At 49.7% G+C, this 18,874-nt stretch overlaps 5 protein-coding genes across 5 annotated transcripts; 2 read left to right on the top strand and 3 right to left on the bottom strand.

Moving 5' to 3' along the window:
* Window positions 1-89: 89 nt before the first annotated feature.
* On the bottom strand, window positions 90-815 carry DFL_002661 (uncharacterized protein; the record flags this gene model as incomplete). The annotated part of the gene is made up of 2 exons (XM_067631479.1): window positions 90-596; window positions 678-815. 2 exons carry the CDS (start codon window positions 813-815, stop codon window positions 90-92), a joined length of 645 nt encoding a protein of 214 aa, XP_067494020.1.
* Window positions 816-1,541: 726 nt separating this feature from the next.
* DFL_002660 (uncharacterized protein) lies at window positions 1,542-3,574 on the top strand (the record flags this gene model as incomplete). The annotated part of the gene is made up of 4 exons (XM_067631478.1): window positions 1,542-1,558; window positions 1,631-1,666; window positions 1,745-1,991; window positions 2,246-3,574. The coding sequence occupies 4 exons, from the start codon at window positions 1,542-1,544 to the stop codon at window positions 3,572-3,574; spliced, it is 1,629 nt and encodes a 542-aa protein (XP_067494019.1).
* A 1,073-nt stretch (window positions 3,575-4,647) lies between these two features.
* DFL_002659 (uncharacterized protein) lies at window positions 4,648-5,937 on the bottom strand (the record flags this gene model as incomplete). The annotated part of the gene is made up of 1 exon (XM_067631476.1): window positions 4,648-5,937. The coding sequence occupies one exon, from the start codon at window positions 5,935-5,937 to the stop codon at window positions 4,648-4,650; it is 1,290 nt and encodes a 429-aa protein (XP_067494018.1).
* A 324-nt stretch (window positions 5,938-6,261) lies between these two features.
* Window positions 6,262-8,988, bottom strand: DFL_002658 (uncharacterized protein; the record flags this gene model as incomplete). The annotated part of the gene is made up of 5 exons (XM_067631475.1): window positions 6,262-7,322; window positions 7,418-7,679; window positions 7,744-7,951; window positions 8,009-8,690; window positions 8,760-8,988. The coding sequence occupies 5 exons, from the start codon at window positions 8,986-8,988 to the stop codon at window positions 6,262-6,264; spliced, it is 2,442 nt and encodes an 813-aa protein (XP_067494017.1).
* Window positions 8,989-11,905: 2,917 nt separating this feature from the next.
* On the top strand, window positions 11,906-18,659 carry DFL_002657 (uncharacterized protein; the record flags this gene model as incomplete). The annotated part of the gene is made up of 6 exons (XM_067631474.1): window positions 11,906-12,093; window positions 12,168-12,208; window positions 12,268-12,906; window positions 13,033-13,760; window positions 13,814-18,450; window positions 18,512-18,659. 6 exons carry the CDS (start codon window positions 11,906-11,908, stop codon window positions 18,657-18,659), a joined length of 6,381 nt encoding a protein of 2,126 aa, XP_067494016.1.
* Window positions 18,660-18,874: the final 215 nt, after the last annotated feature.

Here is an 18,874-nt window from a genome sequence, read left to right as displayed (position 1 = left end):
AGCAAATCCAGAACTCCGAGCACCGCGATATCCAATGTGACGAAAATCGTAAAAGAAAAAAAAATAATTGAATATACATTCCTACAATGCTAGGATTCAGGAGTAGGCGCGGGGCTAGGCAAGCTAGCAGCGCCACTCTCTGGGGTAGCTACAGCCTCCCATGGTTTCCTTCTCTGCTGTGCACTGCTGTGAGTCGGTGGAGCAGCATTAAGCGTATTTGGAATCTCCCTGATGCCTGGGATTGGCTTGCCCGATGTGATCAATTCCACGATATGTGCGAACGAAGTCGGGTATGGTGTTTTATCATCTCCGTTTGATCCTCCTGCTGTATTATCCGTTGGAGTATCGGATGGAATGCTGGGGTTACTCTCACCCATGGCCTCTACTGGTGTGGGATCGAGCGGTGGGCCGACTTTGCAGGATGGAGAACGGCACCTGGGCGCCGAGTGTTCCTCACGGTCCAGCCAGGCGCTGTAGAGCGGGAAGGAGACGGGACGGGAGATTTTGCGGGAGTAGAAGAAGCATTTGGCCTGTCGGGTGAGATGTCGGACTTGTATTGGGTCCGTGGTCGTAGATAAGATTTGAGTGAGGCCGGACTTTGTCAAATTAGTGATATGTGGGCAATATCTGGGGTAATCCGGTACCCGAGGTTATGGAGGGAAAGGAAGTATACGTACCTGAAACTCCGGGTCATCTTCCCAACAGTAATTTTCTAAGGAAAGAAAGAGACGGTCATCTTCGGGAGAGAATTCTTCTTGCTTTGAAGGATCGGTTTCGTCGAGAACCTGGCTGGCTGGGGTTGACGGGGTATCCATTGTGATCGTGATTATATCGTGAAGTTGCACGACAGATGGTGGAGCATGTGGAGTCCGGGGAAATGTGTTGAGGTGTTGCAGTTGACGTTGGCTTTGTAACCAACGTCACTTGTGCCTGTAAAACTGCAGGCTATAATCTACCCAAGTACTCGTAGAGACTCTTGAATGGAGCCACGATTGAATGAGAAGGAATGCGACGCAATGAAGCTATCGTGAACCCCTCCTTTGCTTTCCTCCGGGCTTCATATTTTCCTCCACGTTTGCATGGGGACTTCTTGCTGGGATAGCAAGTGAGTGTGGCGGTGGTGTTGTGGGCGCAAATTTGCGGGCACAAAACCTGACGGGCTCTTCTCTTTCTTTCTTCTCTTCTTCTTCCTCAACATCTGCCATCTCCAACCACAACATCCTCCTCTCCAGCCCTCACCTTCTCCTCCTCACTCTCCTCCACCATCCGTCCACTTCTCATTTCCTAACGAATCCCCTTCTTCTTCTTCATCTTCTTCTTCTCTTTGTGTTCTCTTGGCTTCTCTTTTTCTCTTCTCGTCCACGGCCTCTTTCGTTTCTAACGTCTTTCACAGCTTCTTTTCGCGTGTCTTTCTCAGCCATCTAACGTTTCTTACGACCTAATATCAGGAATATATACATCGACTCTTTGACTCGATCTAATTGCGCCATTCCCTTCCATTTGAATCACCTGTATCAGGCTTCCCTACTCGGTCATTCGAAATGTCCGAATTCATCGGGTGAGCACCTGTCGATTGCTCCCACATCATAAAGCAATCAACCAACTAACTGTGATACCTATCCGTCTCCAGATCCCGAATTTCCTTAGTCTCGCGTAGCGACATTCGGTATGTAACCGACAACTACCCACCACCTGCTATCCTGTGTGGTCTCCCTGTCAAACTAACTTCGCGTCTGACCTATAGCTATGTCGGAACTCTTCACCAGATCGACTCTGAAAACTCCACCGTTGGATTGGAGAATGTCACAAATCATGGAACGGAAGGTCGCTGCGATGATCCTGCCAATGAGGTCGATGGAACGGATGAGATATATGACTACATCGTCTTCCGGGGTAGCGATGTAAAAGATTTGCGGATGGAGGCCCCAGAGGCTGCTCCAAAGCCACCGCCACCACAACCCTCTTTCCCGAACGACCCCGCTATCATCAACGTAAGTCTAAAGCACCCCTCCCCCACATTCACACCAAAAAAATGATATATATATATATATTTATCTCGTCTTTCTGTCACATGATGAAATATTTCGGATGTAAAACAATTTTATTGTCATTGTCCTAAAGCGCAAAACCATGCGGATATTTCCGTTGCCTTCCTTCTGATAACAGCAACCATTGAACATTGTCACCCAAAAGTTGTTTGAACCAATTGTTCTTGTCCATCTGCTTACATGAGTTGATGTTGCAGGCTCAAAGACCTCCAGGATACCCTCCAGCTCCACAATTCAATTATCAACAGAATGGCAGGCCCGGTCCAGGCCAGCCGCCATTTAACCCAAATTTTACACCAGGATTTTATCCCCCTCCTGGTCCTGGTCCAATGGGAAGAGCCGGGCCCGGTGGTCAATTTTATCCACAACCTCCGTATATGGCTGGCTTCCCAGGTGGCCCGGGTGGTCCAGGCTTCCCAGGCGGTTCATTCCCTTATGGAGTGCCTCCATTCCCACCAGGCCCACAGGCTCCTGGTCAAGCCCCACCGCCAGGTGATAACCGAAACCGGGCTGCTACTCAGACGGGTGCGCAGCCTCAGCCTGCCCCTGCCCCTGGCCCCGCCCCTCCTCAGGCTAAGGTAGACCTTCCGGTCACTGCTGCTGAGAGCAAGGACACGGCTCCTGAACCAAAGGGAGCTGTCCCAACTCAACAGCCTCCACCGCCGCCTTTGGAATCGAAGCCAGATGTTGCCACAGCTTTGGCTCAGCCAACTGCTGCTGCCCCAACCCAACCTACAGGCCTCAGAAATGCGGGAACCCGAGGAAGAGGTGCTCGTGGCCGCGGGGCATTCGGAAGTTCTCAGCCCGGCCACACACAAACGGGAACAACTATTACGGCCACAACCACAACAATTACTCCATCCGTCCCAGTCGCCCAATCTGCTCCAGCCCCAGTGCAGCCAGCCTCGGACTCCCCTGGACTAGCTGACCTAGAGAGGAAGGTTCAAGCAATGAAGCTCAAGCAGACGAATGGGACGAACCAACCATATCGTCAGAACAACAACGGCCCTGCTCAGTACCGCGGTAGGGGGCGAGGACGTGGGGGAATGCCTCACCAATCCAGGAAAGTCGACGTCCCAACTACGGATTATGACTTCGAATTGGCCAACGCTCGCTTTACCAAGGTTGCTGATAGCGAAGATGGTGCATCAGCCGCTGATGTGCCAGAAGGGTCGGCTGAAAGAAAGCCATCAGTTGACCAGCCGGCTATCATCGCTCCTGCTGGAGGGTTTTACAACAAGGGCAGCTCTTTCTTCGACAACATAAGCTGTGAGAACAAAGAGCGTGCCGAAGCAAAGGAGGCCGGCGCTGATGGCCGACCTGGCGTCCAACGTCGAAGCGAAGAAGTTAGGAAGAATATCGAAACATTCGGACAGGGATCCGTCGATAGTGGCTACCGACGCGGCAATTGGCGTGGTCGTGGGCGTGGTAGAGGTCATTACAGGGGAAGAGGACGCGGGGGTGGTCAGCAGCAGCAGCAGCAGCAGACTCAGCCGCAGTCGCAACCGGTCAAAGCTTCTAGCTAGACCTCTTCCACCACATCCTCTGAAACTGTATTTTGACATACTGCACAAAAATTAGCGAAGCGAAGCGATAATCGTTTACGTGAGGGGAGCGTATGCTTTTTTTTTGAGCGCTCTTAGTCCCTCTACGTCAACTTCTAAACCACAAAATAAATAATTTTCTCCATCAACTGTTGCTACTCTTTTCTTGCTCGTTTAGCTTTCTTTTCTTTTCTTTCTCTCTTCTCTCTCCTATGGCGAGTGTCATCTCAAATCCCAATGATTCCTCGAATTTGCGAACGGGAATCGAAATGCTGTTAAGCATCACTTATTTTGACTACTGTTCCCGAAAACCAATGGTTTTTTTTTTTTTTTTTTTTTTTGGTACTATCCTAGCCGCTCTGGTGGTAAATGGTCATGGAATCCCCGCTATTTTGCTGTTCGACTTTTCCGTCCGTCTTATCTTTTTTCGTTCTTTGCTCGGAGGGATGCTTTATGGAGAAACAATCAGGAGTTCGAGTGCGAGGTATTCTCTTCGATCCCAATTTTTTTTTTTTTTCAAAGCCGAAACCCTGAACAATATATTTGTTCTAAAAGAAATAAAAATCGGCGAGGGTCACAAAAAAAACTATTAGCGTGGCGCTTCGTCTTTTGGGCGGGCATGCTCTTTGTGTAATATCATTGAGGAAGTGATGGTGGTTCACGGAGGAAAAAAAATATAAAAAAAAAAATTCTCTTGGAGGCTCTGATTCCTATTATGGAAGGGCTTTGATACAGAATATATGTTCCGTTGGTTTACTGTGATATGTGCTGGACTCGTATGATTATTGTACTTGAAGTAAATTTATACAACGAATTGGATCGATTGCGCGTTGGGATAATGAAGGCATGGGGCTGTATGATCGAGATTTGCATGATTCACAGCGTTACGCTGTAGTAATCTTTATCCTATATGCGTAACAGAAGGAAGATGTGGTCTCGAGAGTTCGTGTTTATCATTATCATATTCCTAAAGAAAGACCCCAAACTCCATGCCTAGGATAGATGCATGTGATAGCTGCTCTAGTATACAATAAACGATGATCGGACGGCCTCCATTAAAAGTCCGGAAGCCTCGTCCAGTCACTCTCGCCTTCGCCTTTCCGTCTGAAGACCACGCCTTCCTGAAAGTAGCCAGCTTCTTTCCAGGCCTTCATGTCGGTGCTTCCATACGGACCATGAACTTGACCGTCGCCTTGACCGTCACTCCATTTATACTCCCACTCGTCCACCAGTTCCTTTGGCCCGTCAGACTCCGTTTCCCTGACCGGTTCGACCCAGTCCTCATCGGTCTCCTTCTTATACAGCCTAGTTAGGAACTCTCTCGGTTCATCGTATATTTCATTAAACCCTCGTGATAGCAGTCTATCGGCTGCGGTTGTGATGTTTTCGATCTGTTCTTTCCGCTCCTTCTCCTTCAGATCTTCCGGCTCCTTTCCGTTCGTGCCGTCGATATCCATATCCCTGCCTTTCTTCTTCTGCCATGACTTCTTCGGCTTTGCGGCCTTCTTGCCCGTGTTTAATCTCGCAAGGGCCTCGAGTGCTGTCTCTCCTCGTTCGAGGGATAATATCAAGTCTGATATCAAGTTCCCTGTGATCAATTCATCCTCTTCCCTCCTGCGCTGTTTAGCTTCCTCCTCTCGCTTCTCATGTGATTCTTTTGCCTTCTTCATTTCCTTTTTGCTGACGCCTTTTAGCCATGTATCGTGTACTGCATCCGGATCGACAGCTCTGCGTACAAAGTTCCCTTGGTCGTCGAATCTCCCTTCCTCCATTTCGGCCTTCATGTTGAATCCGTCCATCTTAGGGGCGTTCTTTTTCTTGCCACCTGCACCGACTTCCTCGTCCACTTCCTCGTCTTCGTCCTGTTCCTCCTCATCGCTTGACTCTTGGTCGGATCGGTCTTCCTGTCCTTCGATCTCCTTGATATCTAGAAATCGTACATCCTTTTTCTTCTTTCCTGGTATCTTATCACCCTCGTCGCCACCATTCTTCTCGCCATCAGCATCATCGTCGTCCCCACCAAACATATCATCATCATCGTCCTCCTCTTTCTTTTTCTTCTTTGTCTCTTTCCAATCACCTCCATCTTCTTTCCCACCCCCAAATCCTTCATTACTGCTGTCCGAATCGTACCCATCCAAATTCACCGCATTCCGCTTAACACCCCTCGACTGTCCGCTGATTTCATCAAAGTTTAGGATCGCGGCTGTTTCGGCGTCGTAGTCTTCGTCTTGTGAGGCTGCGGCGAGGGTGTTTGGGTTTCGGAGGTCGAATTGGGTGTTTGAAGCTGCGGTGGCGTGGCGGCTGGAGGCTGCTGTGGCCTTTGGACGGGGGCGGGAGGACATTGTGGTTTTTTTCGGAGGGTGGAGGGTGTAATGCGGAGGTAGGTTTGGGGAACGGAGAGGGTTGAGCTTGAGGAAGACGGATGCAGCCGGTGGCGACGGGCAACGCAGAATTTACAACACTTGGGGTCGAAGGATACTTTTTTGATCACAACGATGACAGTATGAATTTTACCTCCGGAATCGTGACATGGTATATTCAGAACCGCCCAAGTACGGTAGAAAGGTAATTTACGGGGGTATTCCATGGCTTATGTACAACAAGAGAAGAGAAGAAACAAACATCCTCTTCGTAACCGAAAAGTCTTTGGCTTCAACTGGCCACATTTAAAACTCGCTTTGCAGGATCTTTTTCAAAGTCCCAATTTCTTTCTCGTACTGTTCGATCTTCACCTGACTCGCCTGCAGCTTCTTCAGTAACCATGCGACTCTACTAGCAATCTCCGACGGCCTCGAAGTGAGTTGAGCCAGAGTCGTAAGTTCCGCTTCATATTTCGCCACATTGGCCGTCTCCGTTTTCGTCAACTCCGTCGCAACGTCGATGTCCAATTTTGCTTGTAAAACTTTGTCGTTTTGCAATCTCTTAAACGCAGCGCGGTATACTGGTTTTCCGGGTTTGATAGCCCACGGTCTCCCCTCCGCGGAGACAATGGTGATGAATTCGGCCTGTTCGAGAGCTTGCAATGCCTCCTCGCCACCTTTGGTAAACAATCCGTGGAGGAGGACTTCGTTGTATCGTAATTGGTCTTTTTCGCCTTCACCGAACATCCTGATCAGTGCCCATGCTTGTTCTTTGGTGTATACCCTCTTCGCGGGGTCGCCTAAGAAGTAGAGTTTTAGGATTTCGTTCGCAGAGGTTTTTACGATTTCCGATACTGCTTGCGTGGGCCTTTCACCGGTTCTGATTCTCCTGGCGAGGAATTCGAGGTCCGTTAGCCGGCCGCCGAGTTGGTCGATTGAGCTGTCGAGTTCTTCTATTTCTTTCGTTTTTTCTTCATCGGTCATACCGCTGTGGATTTGTGATAGAACATAACGTTTTGCGGCTTCGGGGGAAGCATCGCCAAGCATTACGGTTCTAAATACTCTATCCGGAAGACTTCTCGCCAATTGTTTTGAGAACGAGACATCGTTGGTCATGAAGATTACGTGGGCGACGTTGGCGGAGACGAGTAATGCCGCCCAGTCCGAAAGTCTTTGATAGATTTTTTCGCCGGCGGCGTCGGTACGGTGGAGGAAGTTGTCGATCACTACTACCGGACGTTTTTCGGGGTGGGCTTCTAGCCATTCGTCGTCGTTGAGGGAGATGTCTTTGTCGGTTTTTTCGCGTTCGGAGAGGGCGACTTGTTTTAGGGCCGTGGCGGTGTTTTGGAGGATTTTGGTGAATTGGGCTGGTGGGTTGGTCAGTAAGAGGGTTTTACTTTGCGGGGGCCGGTAGATGAGACCGGAATCGAGCAATTATTGTGGATAGGGAATTTTGACTAACTTTCTAAAGTCTCGCTGAGGCCGGCAGCTGTGCCTAGGGTGCCTTGGACGGCGAGGTCGACCCAGCTATTGATGGAGTTCAGCCAGCCAAAGACAGGTCTGTAACCGACCTGGGCGGCTGCAGCTCTGATGATTTGAGCGTCTCCGTGACCGTCTTGAACGGGTTCACAGTCGAATACGAGTGTGTGTTTCCAGTCCTTTAGAACGTCACCGAGGACGAGATCTCGCTTTCCGGATCCCCGGGGTCCTTGTACGACGATGAACTATGAATTCTTTTTTTTAGATGATTTTGGGGCTATGAGGGTTTAGGTGGTGATATCGACTTACGGTCTCTGTGGATTCTAGTAGCCATGATTTCAGTGTTTCGACGGTTTCTTTTCGTTCCTCCCAGAGTACCGATAGGTCCCCGGAGCCTTCTGTGCCTTGCTTGCTGAGGATTAGATATGTGGATGCGGCGCCTTTGAACCATGTCCAGGCTTTGGATCCGAAGTCCAGTGAGTGTGTGATGTGTGCTCGGACGAAGAATGTACGGATTCTAAGGAGTCGAGTGAGTAATATCCTATCGACGAACGTGCTGTGTTGATTGACTTACGGATCAAAGACGGCTATTGCGAATGTTGCAATAAGGGCTGCGAGTATTGGGAGAACGATTTTGGGGTGATCCAGGATCCACTTCCTGATAGTATGGGCCTTGACAGCAGGCGAATATAAAATCCTTAATTGAGTTTCCTTCCCATCCGCGGTTTTTATTTTGAGATCGTGAAGACAATTCCTTGCTGCGGTTGCACTTCGAATCTTCCAGAAGGTAAGGTGCGCGTATCTTGGTAATTCTTTCGAATCCTTCGGTAACGGATTAATATCAACCAACCTTCCGAACCGCCTAAACGTCGTATACAACTGTTCAGCTGAAATATCCTGCCCTTCGAATTCAACTTTCAATCTCGTCGCCGGAAATCTCTGTAAATCTTCCAACCACGGCCGTCCTTCTACTAAAAAACATCGAACCTGACCGAACGGACTATACCACGGTCGTAGTTTCTTCTGTTGGAGTAAATCTCGCATTTGCCGTTCTACTTCACGGTCGGTTGTATTCGCGGGTTTGACGAATTTGACGAATGCTCCGCCGTCTTTTATGCGTGGGATTACTCGGTTTATTTTGACGGGGAAATCTTTGGGGATTGAGTATTTTATCAGTTTTTCGGCGGAGGAGAGGTGGTCGAGGCGGACGGGGATGAAGCGGGAGTCGAGGAAGGCGGAGAAGACGGGGTAGATGTCTTTTATACATCGATATATCGGTTAGCCAAGGGGATTATAGTGATTATAAAACCGGTCAACGGCCTTACTATCGAAGAACAGGAGCCCTTCATTTGGTTTAATGTCTATGAACCCGCTTTCTGGGATGCCAGATAGAAGTTCTGTGGGTTCGACGTGGACTGTATTTCCTGTAGCGCCTGTTGGTAAGGCCGTAGCTGTCGCGTGACGTCTTGGAGGTTGGAATCGCCATGGTTGCCGTGAAGAGAGAGGGGATACACGACGTAGACATTGTGCACGCGTGGTTGAGAGTGAGAACATGGTGTTCTAATATAGGTTTAAAAGGCCAATTGGCCCGGAATTGTCGGTTGAATATTCCAAGGTTGTTTTTGTTGGATTGTGGTATTCCGGTCGTCGTTAGAAGCTGACCATTGTCACACAGGCTTTCCGCTTTCTACCGCACGGTCTTACCACTCCACAAACAAGTTACTCGAAGCGGTGAAGTCTCATAAGGCGAAAGTATCTGGGGTAAAAGGCTATATGTTTCGGTATGTTCCTGCGCCTTTGCGGAGTATGTACGTGTATCCTTCGGGCTTGTGGAATCCTGACGTCGCGAGAATTTTAGTGGTGGGGCCGACGTCATGCATAGACGATATCGATAAGAAACAGGCCAATGGGCACCGTTTATGACCCTCCTCATCACCTGCTCAACGCCTCGCCGCCCATGCCATGGGTGGGACGCCTGCGGCAAGGTCGCTTAAGCTTAAGTCGTGCCCTTGCTGCCAGGGCCTTTTTTCGTGCTTCAGATTTTTTTTGCCAAAAGGGCCGACGGGAATTGGATTAACCCCACTTTCTTAATCTGGGGAAATCTTGTGCACCTGTTGATTTACAATTTCACATCTTGGGTACGGTACGGATTTATGGCGAATTACGGATTGGAAATCTTGACAGTTTTGTTGGCTCTGGTTCCGAACTAACAGTTTGTTACTTAAGAGGTTGGCCTTTCCTTTCGAAGGAGAGCTCTTCGCCACGATGTGCGTATGTGGACGATATGTGTCCGTCACATGGTTTTTTCTGGCCGGACGGAAGAAATACAGGACATGGTCTAAAGCAGACGAGGGAGCAAGCATTCACCGGGAAATATCGGGTGAGGACGCATAGTCGGCGATCTGGGTGAATGCTGGGACTGCAAGCCAGACGATCGAAAAGAAAATTTGCGGACATGCATCGGATCCAGCGCTGCGGAACGTTGGACTGAAAATGAAGGTCTTGAGGAAATCCTGAATTTAAGCATAACCCTGGCCTTTAAACCCGCCCTGGCCACCCGGATCCCACCGACATCGGGGAGCGCCCTTCGCTTTTGGCCCAGCGCTCGCTTTCGGGAATTGGTCCAGTGAGGGACGAGCTATTACCAACTTCCGATCCACTTTGGGTTCCCAGAACCCTGAATTCCGTTTACTCGATAGGAATCGGAATGCAGGATGGGCGAAAAAGAAGCTTCTTTTATATCGAACGTATTGTTCAGATCATTGTTTCAAAATGCATTGGAATTTAAGGTCGTTCGATCCCCTCGTTGTCACACCGCATGCGAGGTTGATGCAAGGAAAGACTTCGGGTGCCAGGTGGGGTGCATATCGATGGCCATGGACCACCACCCAATTGCGAAGCTCCGCCTTGATCTCACTCTGCTTACTCACATTTTCGCCATTCAGAATTGATTCTGTTATACTCACATACACTATAGCGGAGAGTTGACAGTCTCCGAGGTCGGGTAGGATTCTCCTAGCCAGGATTCGAAGACGGCTGGAGAAAATATACTGTGCTCATACATTGCATGTGGAACATTGTCGGACACATATGGACGGCGCCCACGCGTCCGCCGATTAAAATGTTTTTCTTTTCGAACAAAGAAGCGAGTGTTTTCCCTTGATAGATCTCATCGAAGTAATATTCCCGTATTCTCTTCGATTTCATTGCTTGAGCAATAATGATATTTCGATCTGACAATAGAAGTGAGGGAAAGAGAGCAGGTTTCATCGTTATATCGGATGGGTTCGCGGTAAGGAAGCATGCAAGCTTGTTTGGCTCGGGTTTTCCTTATCGGAGCGCTGTATTTTAGCTACAAATAAAAACTTCATAAGGAAAGCCCCCGGAAATGGACCAATACAGCGAAACCCATTCGTTATCAAGACCTTGGTTCGGACTTGGTGTGGGGAAGCTAAAGGAAGTAAGGTTAGTGCGGTGCAGCAAATCAACCCCCATCAGCATGCGAGCCGCCCCAATAGCACCCGTCCTAATTGTGAGCTGCAGCTGCCCATGGGCTGTGGGCTGCCATGATCGGCCGGGGTCCTGGTCTAACTGCGAGCAGCTGCTCCGATTTCCCGTTATCCAATAACGTAACCCCCCACTACCCGTAATGCCTGTCGCCCTTGAAGTCATTCTCGCCTGCTCTGCTGGTTTGAAGTTGAAGTACAAAAGTCGTCGTGCTCCTCCTCCTCCTCTGGCAAGCTCCACCGCCAGTTACTTAATTGCCATCCATCAATCAGAGGAAGGGGATACTAATTGGTGAAATCCATCGTAGACTGTGAAGCTCCCGCACTCCAAAACTGCCGTGCAAATTCACTTCCTTTCCCCCGTTTCCGGTCGTGGTCCAATAAATTTGTTTATAATTGAGAATACCCCTCCTCCTCCAAGTAGTCCACGACTAGCACAACTACCACCACACCAACCATACCATCAACTACCTCATCATATCCACTTCTTGCTCTGAACAAGACCAACCGAACCATCTAACCATCATCAAACGATCATCGCCAGATAGTACAAACGATTCTGTGCCTGTGCACTAACCCTTCATAGCTTGCTCGACGTCGTTTTCGACGTCAATTGGCTCGTCGACGACCGCTGCACCTGCGTTGGCGGCGGTCCATCTAAACCTCCAACCCTCAACTTGCAGCTGAACAAGCAACAGTCTGCAATTCTCTCCCCTTCCTCCATCAACGGCCACTAAACTAAAGGCATACCCCGTTTCATTTCCGTTTCCATCTCCATCTCCATCATTCTTCATTGCCTGATCTCACTTGTTTCCTCTTCGGATATTTCTGTCTCCATATTATTTTTCCAGCGGACGACAGCTTCAAATATCCTTTTCCCCCTCCCTCCTAGCAATATCTTTTAACTCGTTTTCATCCTTGTTTGATTCCCTTCGAATCATTACATCATCTTTCAAATCTTCAAAATGGCACCCCAAATTCCTCGAGAGTATCTCTATGAGGCCGAAGATGCCGAGGTAGAAGAAGAAGTCTACCATCCATTCGAATATGAAAACACCCCAGAGAACCCAAGTTGGGCAGGCGCATTGCCGATGCCTCACGGTCTCTACGACCCGGAGGACGAGAAGGATGCCTGTGGTGTCGGCTTCGTAGCGTAAGTAGATCAAACTTCCAATCTTTCTTTACTCGAAGGATTCATCTTATTGACCTGGTATCTGTTTCTTATAGTCACATCAAAGGAGAAAAGTCTCACAAGACACTCTCTGACGGTACGAGAACCTTCACTGCCTCCCATACTTTTCGAAACCCTGCTAACCCATGTTTGCAGCACGCTCGTTGCTATGCAACATGACGCACAGAGGTGCTGTAGGGTCCGATGCCCGCGACGGCGACGGCGCTGGTGTCATGACTAGCATGCCGGACAAGTTCCTACGTAAGGAATTCGGGTTCTTGCTCCAAACCACGCTGCCCCCGTTCGGTCAATATGCTGTCGGAAACATCTTCTTCACCCCAAATGCTGAGGAGCGAGCCCAGAACAAAGCTCTCTTCGAAGAGAAGGCCGATGAGCTCGGTTTGAGGATCGTGGGATGGCGTCCCGTTCCGAAGGATAGCACCCTTTTGGGACCAGCCGCTAAATCTCGAGAGCCGCATATCGAGCAGCCTTTGGTTGTTCTCAAGAAATCCGATGATAAGTTTGACGAGAAATATTTCGAAAAGCAATTATACATCCTGCGAAAGAGAGCCACTCATTCCATCGGTTTGCACAAGTGGTTCTATATTTGCTCTCTGAGCCCCCAGAACATTGTCTACAAGGGCCAATTGGCACCTGTTCAGGTCTACAATTATTATTATGACCTTGTAAACGTGGATTATGAGGTACATTTCGCCCTCGTCCATTCTCGTTTCTCCACCAACACCTTCCCCAGCTGGGATCGTGCTCAACCCCTTCGATGGGCTGCCCATAATGGTAGGTTTCTGGATCCTTGTGACTTTAATTCCATCGACGTGTGTGTGAGGTGTGAGGTGTGAGGTGCAATGTTGTGCAAGTGATGATTCGTAGAGCTACTTGTTAACAGGTGTTTGATAACCATAGGTGAAATTAATACCCTACGGGGGAATAAGAATTGGATGAAAGCTCGTGAAGGCTTGATGAAATCTGAGAAGTTTGGAACCGACTTGGAATCCCTTTACCCCATCATTGAAGGAGGTGGTTCCGATTCTGCCGCATTCGACAACGTCCTAGAGCTATTAATGATCAACAACGTCCTCACACTACCTGAAGCTGTCATGTTGATGATCCCTGAAGCTTGGCAAGGACATACTTTGATGGAGCCTGAGAAAGCTGCATTCTATGAATGGGCTGCTTGTTTGATGGAGCCTTGGGATGGCCCAGCTTTGTTCACATTCGCCGATGGTCGTTACTGTGGTGCAAACTTGGACCGAAACGGTCTACGACCCTGTCGATTCTATGTAACCGATGATGACAGAATTATCTGTGCTTCGGAGGTCGGAACGATCCAAATTGAGCCCGAACGAGTTATCCAGAAGGGCCGTCTTATGCCCGGCAAAATGCTTCTGGTCGACACGGTCGAAGGACGTATTGTTGACGACAAGGAACTGAAGTTGAGCACATCGAGCCGCTGCAATTTCCAACAGTGGATCAGTGACCACCTCATCTCCCTCCCCGAAATTCTCGAAGCTCACGAGAAGAGGGGAACGGATCTCTCTCCCAAGTTGACGGAAGGAAGTCTTCAAAATGACCCGCTGGTTAAAGCATTCGGATATTCCCTCGAACAAGTCAGCCTGTTGCTTGCACCGATGGTACGAGGGCTCCATACCTTTATTTGTTTACCCGTAAGCTAATTATTTCCCAGGGCATTGACTCGAAGGAGGCTCTCGGTTCCATGGGCAATGATGCGCCGCTTGCCGTCCTGTCCAAGGAGCCTCGTCTCATTTACGACTACTTCCGCCAACTATTCGCTCAAGTCACGAACCCTCCAATCGACCCTATTCGGGAAGATATCGTCATGTCGCTTGAGTGCTACGTTGGCCCTCAAGGAAATCTTTTGGAAATGGCACCGGAGCAATGTAGCCGACTCCGACTTCCCTACCCAACTTTGTCCGTGGAAGAGTTCACCTCTTTAAAGAACATCGAGCAGATCTATCCAAGCTGGAAGGTCCACACCATCGACACAACTTTTGCCAAAGCTGATGGCGCGGATGGATATGTGCCCACTCTTGACCGAATCTGTGAAGAGGCCGTCAACGCAATCAAGGAGAATTACAAGATCATTATTCTCTCCGACAAGAGGACTTCCGCTGAGAGGGTCCCAATTTCCGCAGCTATTGCGCAAGGTGCAGTTCATACCTTCCTTGTGAAGGAGAAGCTGCGATCACAAGTTGCATTGATTGTGGAGACCGGTGAGGTCCGTGAAGTTCAGCACATGTGTGTTCTCGTCGGCTATGGTGCAGACGCCGTTTGCCCATATCTAGCTGTCGATATCCTTCTGAAGATGAACCGTGACAAGCTCATCAGAAAGAAGATCTCAGATAAGGACATCATAACCAACTTCCAAAAGGCCGTGAACGGTGGTATTCTGAAGGTCATGAGTAAGATGGGTATTTCTACCTTGCAGAGTTACAAGGGAGCTCAGATCTTCGAGGCGCTCGGCGTCCATAAGGATGTCATCGATAAGTGCTTCCAAGGAACTGCCTCCAGAATCAGCGGCATCACCTGGGACGTTCTTGCGGAGGATGCCATTGCCTTCCATGAACGAGGCTTCCCCACTCGACAAGCTGTCATCGTACCCGGGCTTTCTGAGACCGGAGAATACCATTGGCGTGACGGCGGAGAAGCCCACGTCAACGACCCCGTCAGTATCGCAAACATCCAAGATGCGGTTCGCACTCGTAACGATAAGTCGTATGAGGCGTATTCCCGTGCAGAATATGAATCAACCAGGAATTGCACGCTCCGCGGTTTGTTGGATTTCGATTTCGAGAGCTCCAAGCCGGTTCCAATCGAGCAGGTAGAGCCATGGACAGAGATCGTCAGGAGATTCTGCACCGGTGCCATGTCTTATGGCTCTATTTCCATGGAATCGCATTCCACTCTGGCCATCGCCATGAACAGGCTTGGAGGCAAATCGAACACTGGCGAGGGTGGCGAGGACCCGGAAAGAAGCAAGATCCTCGAAAACGGTGACACCAAACGTTCTGCCATTAAACAAGTTGCCTCGGGTAGATTCGGTGTCACTAGCCATTACTTGGCTGACGCTGATGAACTCCAAATCAAGATGGCCCAAGGAGCAAAGCCCGGTGAAGGTGGAGAGCTGCCCGGCCACAAGGTCTCCGGTAGTATCGCTAAGACCCGTCACTCGACACCCGGTGTCGGCCTGATCAGCCCTCCCCCCCATCACGACATTTACTCAATTGAAGACTTGAAGCAACTTATCTACGATTTGAAGTGCTCCAATCCTCGCGCTCGAGTCTCCGTCAAACTCGTTTCGGAAAAAGGTGTCGGTATCGTCGCCTCTGGTGTGGCCAAAGCTAAGGCTGACCATATTCTCATTTCTGGTCACGACGGTGGCACTGGTGCCTCGAGATGGACCGGAATCAAGCACGCAGGTCTCCCATGGGAGCTGGGCCTTGCGGAGACTCATCAAACGTTGGTCATGAATGATCTTCGTGGCCGTGTGATCGTCCAAACCGATGGCCAGCTTCGTACCGGTCGTGACGTCGCTATTGCTTGTCTTCTCGGTGCCGAAGAATGGGGCTTCGCAACAGCACCTCTCATCGCAATGGGCTGTATCATGATGCGAAAGTGCCACTTGAACACTTGCCCGGTGGGGATCGCTACACAGGATCCTGAGCTCCGTGCTAAGTTCCAAGGAGAGCCGGAACATGTTATTAACTTTTTCTATTATATCGCCAACGAACTCCGCGCCATCATGGCAAAACTGGGATTCCGAACCATCAATGAGATGATAGGTCGCACCGAGAAGTTGAGAGTTAGGGACGATTTGCGAACCGCTAAAACTCGCAACATCGATCTGAAGAACTTGCTCGTCCCTGCATATTTGAGACGAGAAGGCGTAGCCACATACAACGTTAGACGACAAGATCACCGTCTCCATGTCCGTCTCGACAACAAACTCATCGATGAGTCCGAGCTAACCTTGGACCGAGGGCTCCCTGCTAGAATCGAAACACCAATTGTCAATATCGATCGTGCACTAGGTGCCACTCTTTCCTATCGTATCAGCAAAAAGTTCGGAGAGAGCGGTCTACCCATGGATACTATTCATGTTAACTTGACCGGTTCTGCCGGACAGTCGTTCGGTGCCTTCCTTGCACCGGGTATTACCCTGGAGTTGGAAGGTGACGCCAATGACTATGTCGGAAAGGGTCTCAGCGGAGGCCGTATCATAATCTACCCTCCTGGTGTCTCGTCTTTCAAGGCCGAAGAGAATATTCTCATCGGCAATGTTTGCTTGTATGGTGCCACACAGGGCCAGTGTTACTTCAGAGGTGTCGCTGCAGAACGTTTCGCAGTCAGAAACTCTGGTGCAACGGCTGTTGTCGAAGGTGTCGGTGATCACGGCTGTGAGTACATGACAGGAGGACGGGTAGTAGTCTTGGGAGGTACTGGACGCAATTTTGCAGCCGGTATGTCTGGAGGCATTGCTTTCGTTCTCGATATCCATGGTGATTTCGCCACAAAGGTCAATATGGAGATGGTTGAATTGGAAGAGGTCACAGAACCAACCGACGTTGAATGGCTCAGAGGCGCCATCGAAGACCACGAAAACTACACGAAGAGTGAAATGGCATCGCGAATCCTTGCTGATTGGGACCAAGTTCTCCCTCGATTCGTCAAGGTTATGCCCACGGACTACAAGCGTGTCCTCCAAGAAGAAGCCAAAAAGGCAGAGCAGGCTAAAAGCCAGGTTCTTCTCCTCGAAGCCGAGGCAGCTGTTGAGGACAAGAAGAAAGCAGCTCCAGCGACGGACAGCAAAGAGGACGAAAAATCCAAGAAGCATGAAGCGCCACTTGCCACCGATATTGAAGAGAGTGTCGCCGATTCTAAGGCAGAGAAGAAGAGGGCCTTGGTGCTCAACAAAACGAAAGGCTTCAAGTTATATAGCCGAAGATCCGAGAAGTACCGCAACCCTGGAGCTAGAATAAAGGATTGGAAAGAACTGTCGAAACGCTTGAACGATGAAGAACTCCACTATCAAACCGCTCGCTGTATGGACTGTGGTGTACCGTTCTGCCAATCAGATACTGGCTGCCCGATTAGTAACGTCATCCCTTCCTGGAATAACCTCGTTTTCCAGAATGATTGGAAGGCAGCCCTCGACAAACTCAACCAGACGAACAATTTCCCCGAGTTCACCGGGAGAGTCTGCCCTGCTCCTTGCGAGGGTGCCTGCGTTCTCGGCATTATTGATGACCCAGTTGGAATCAAGAGCATCGAGTGTGCTATTATCGACAGAGGATTCGAAATGGGATGGATGGTTCCTTGTCCACCACCTGTCAGAACCGGAAAGCGTGTTGCCATTGTTGGATCCGGACCCGCCGGTCTCGCTGCTGCCGACCAGTTGAACAAAGCCGGACATGTCTGCCATATCTTCGAAAGACATGACCGCCCCGGTGGCTTGCTGCAATACGGTATTCCGAATATGAAGCTCGACAAAGCTATCGTCAAGCGTCGTATTGACTTTATGGCTGCTGAAGGCATCGAATTCTTCTGCAATGTTGAAATCGGAGCAGAAGGCCAGAAAAAACTCGACGACCTGCGAAAGGAATACGATGCTGTTATAATCGCCACCGGAGCTACGGTTCCCAGAGATTTGAAAATTCCGGGCCGTGAATTCAAGGGCGTCCACTATGCCATGGAGTTCCTTAGGGCAAACACGAAATCTCTCCAGGATTCGAACCTAACGGACGGGAAGTATATCAATGCTGCAGGGAAGAAGGTCATCGTTATTGGTGGCGGCGACACAGGAAACGACTGCATCGGGACGTCCCAGAGACACGGTGCCACAAGCATCACCAATTTCGAAATCCTGCCAAAACCGGCACTCAAGCGAGCTCCGGATAATCCATGGCCACAGTTCCCAAGGACCTTCCGTGTCGACTACGGCCATACTGAGGTTGTCTCGCATACCGGCAAAGATCCCCGTGATTACAAGATAGTGACAAAGCAATTCCATGGGGATGATGACGGTAATCTCAAGGGCTTGACGACGAAACGAGTGGACTGGAAAAAGGATCCTATCAAGGGATGGCAGATGTCCGAAGTTGAAGGCTCTGAAGAATATTGGGAATGCGATCTCGTCTTCCTTTCTATGGGTTTTGTAGGATGCGAAGAGAGGGCTCTGTCGAAGGATGTCGAGAAAAATCCTAGGGGTAATATTAGAACCGACTCTCCTAATGACTATGCCACAACCGCCCCAGGAGTCTTTACAGCTGGTGATTGTCATCGTGGACAATCTCTGATTGTTTGGTAAGCAGAAGGGCCCCTGGAAACAATGAAATAGGATAGAACTAACCTTTCGTTCGAATAGGGGTATTAACGAAGGACGTCAGTGTGCCAGAGAGGTGGACAACTACCTCACCGGTTCGACATTACTTCCAGTCACCGGGGGCATCATCAAGAGGCATCCGATGAAGGGTGATCGAGGAAGCAAAGAGGCTGACCTCGGTCAGATCTAGTCGGTCGCAGTCGGTGGAACGCTCCCAATCCATGGGATTGTGGAACGAGACAGCTTCCTCCAAGCAAATTTACCCGTGCCGATGACCCAGTGCATTGCCCCAGGACCCCCAACGATTATATACCACCCTTGGAATGATTTGACCAGTCACGAAGAAGCAGAAGGCTCAACACGATTGAAAACACGAAGGGTTATTCTCTGCTGGTTGCTTTGTTG

Source organism: Arthrobotrys flagrans (genome assembly GCF_004000055.1).
Source record: "Arthrobotrys flagrans strain CBS H-5679 chromosome Unknown unitig_3, whole genome shotgun sequence".
Lineage (NCBI taxonomy): Eukaryota > Fungi > Ascomycota > Orbiliomycetes > Orbiliales > Orbiliaceae > Arthrobotrys > Arthrobotrys flagrans.
The sequence above is the reverse complement of the archived record's forward strand: the minus strand, read 5'-3'. Positions and strand labels throughout refer to the sequence as shown.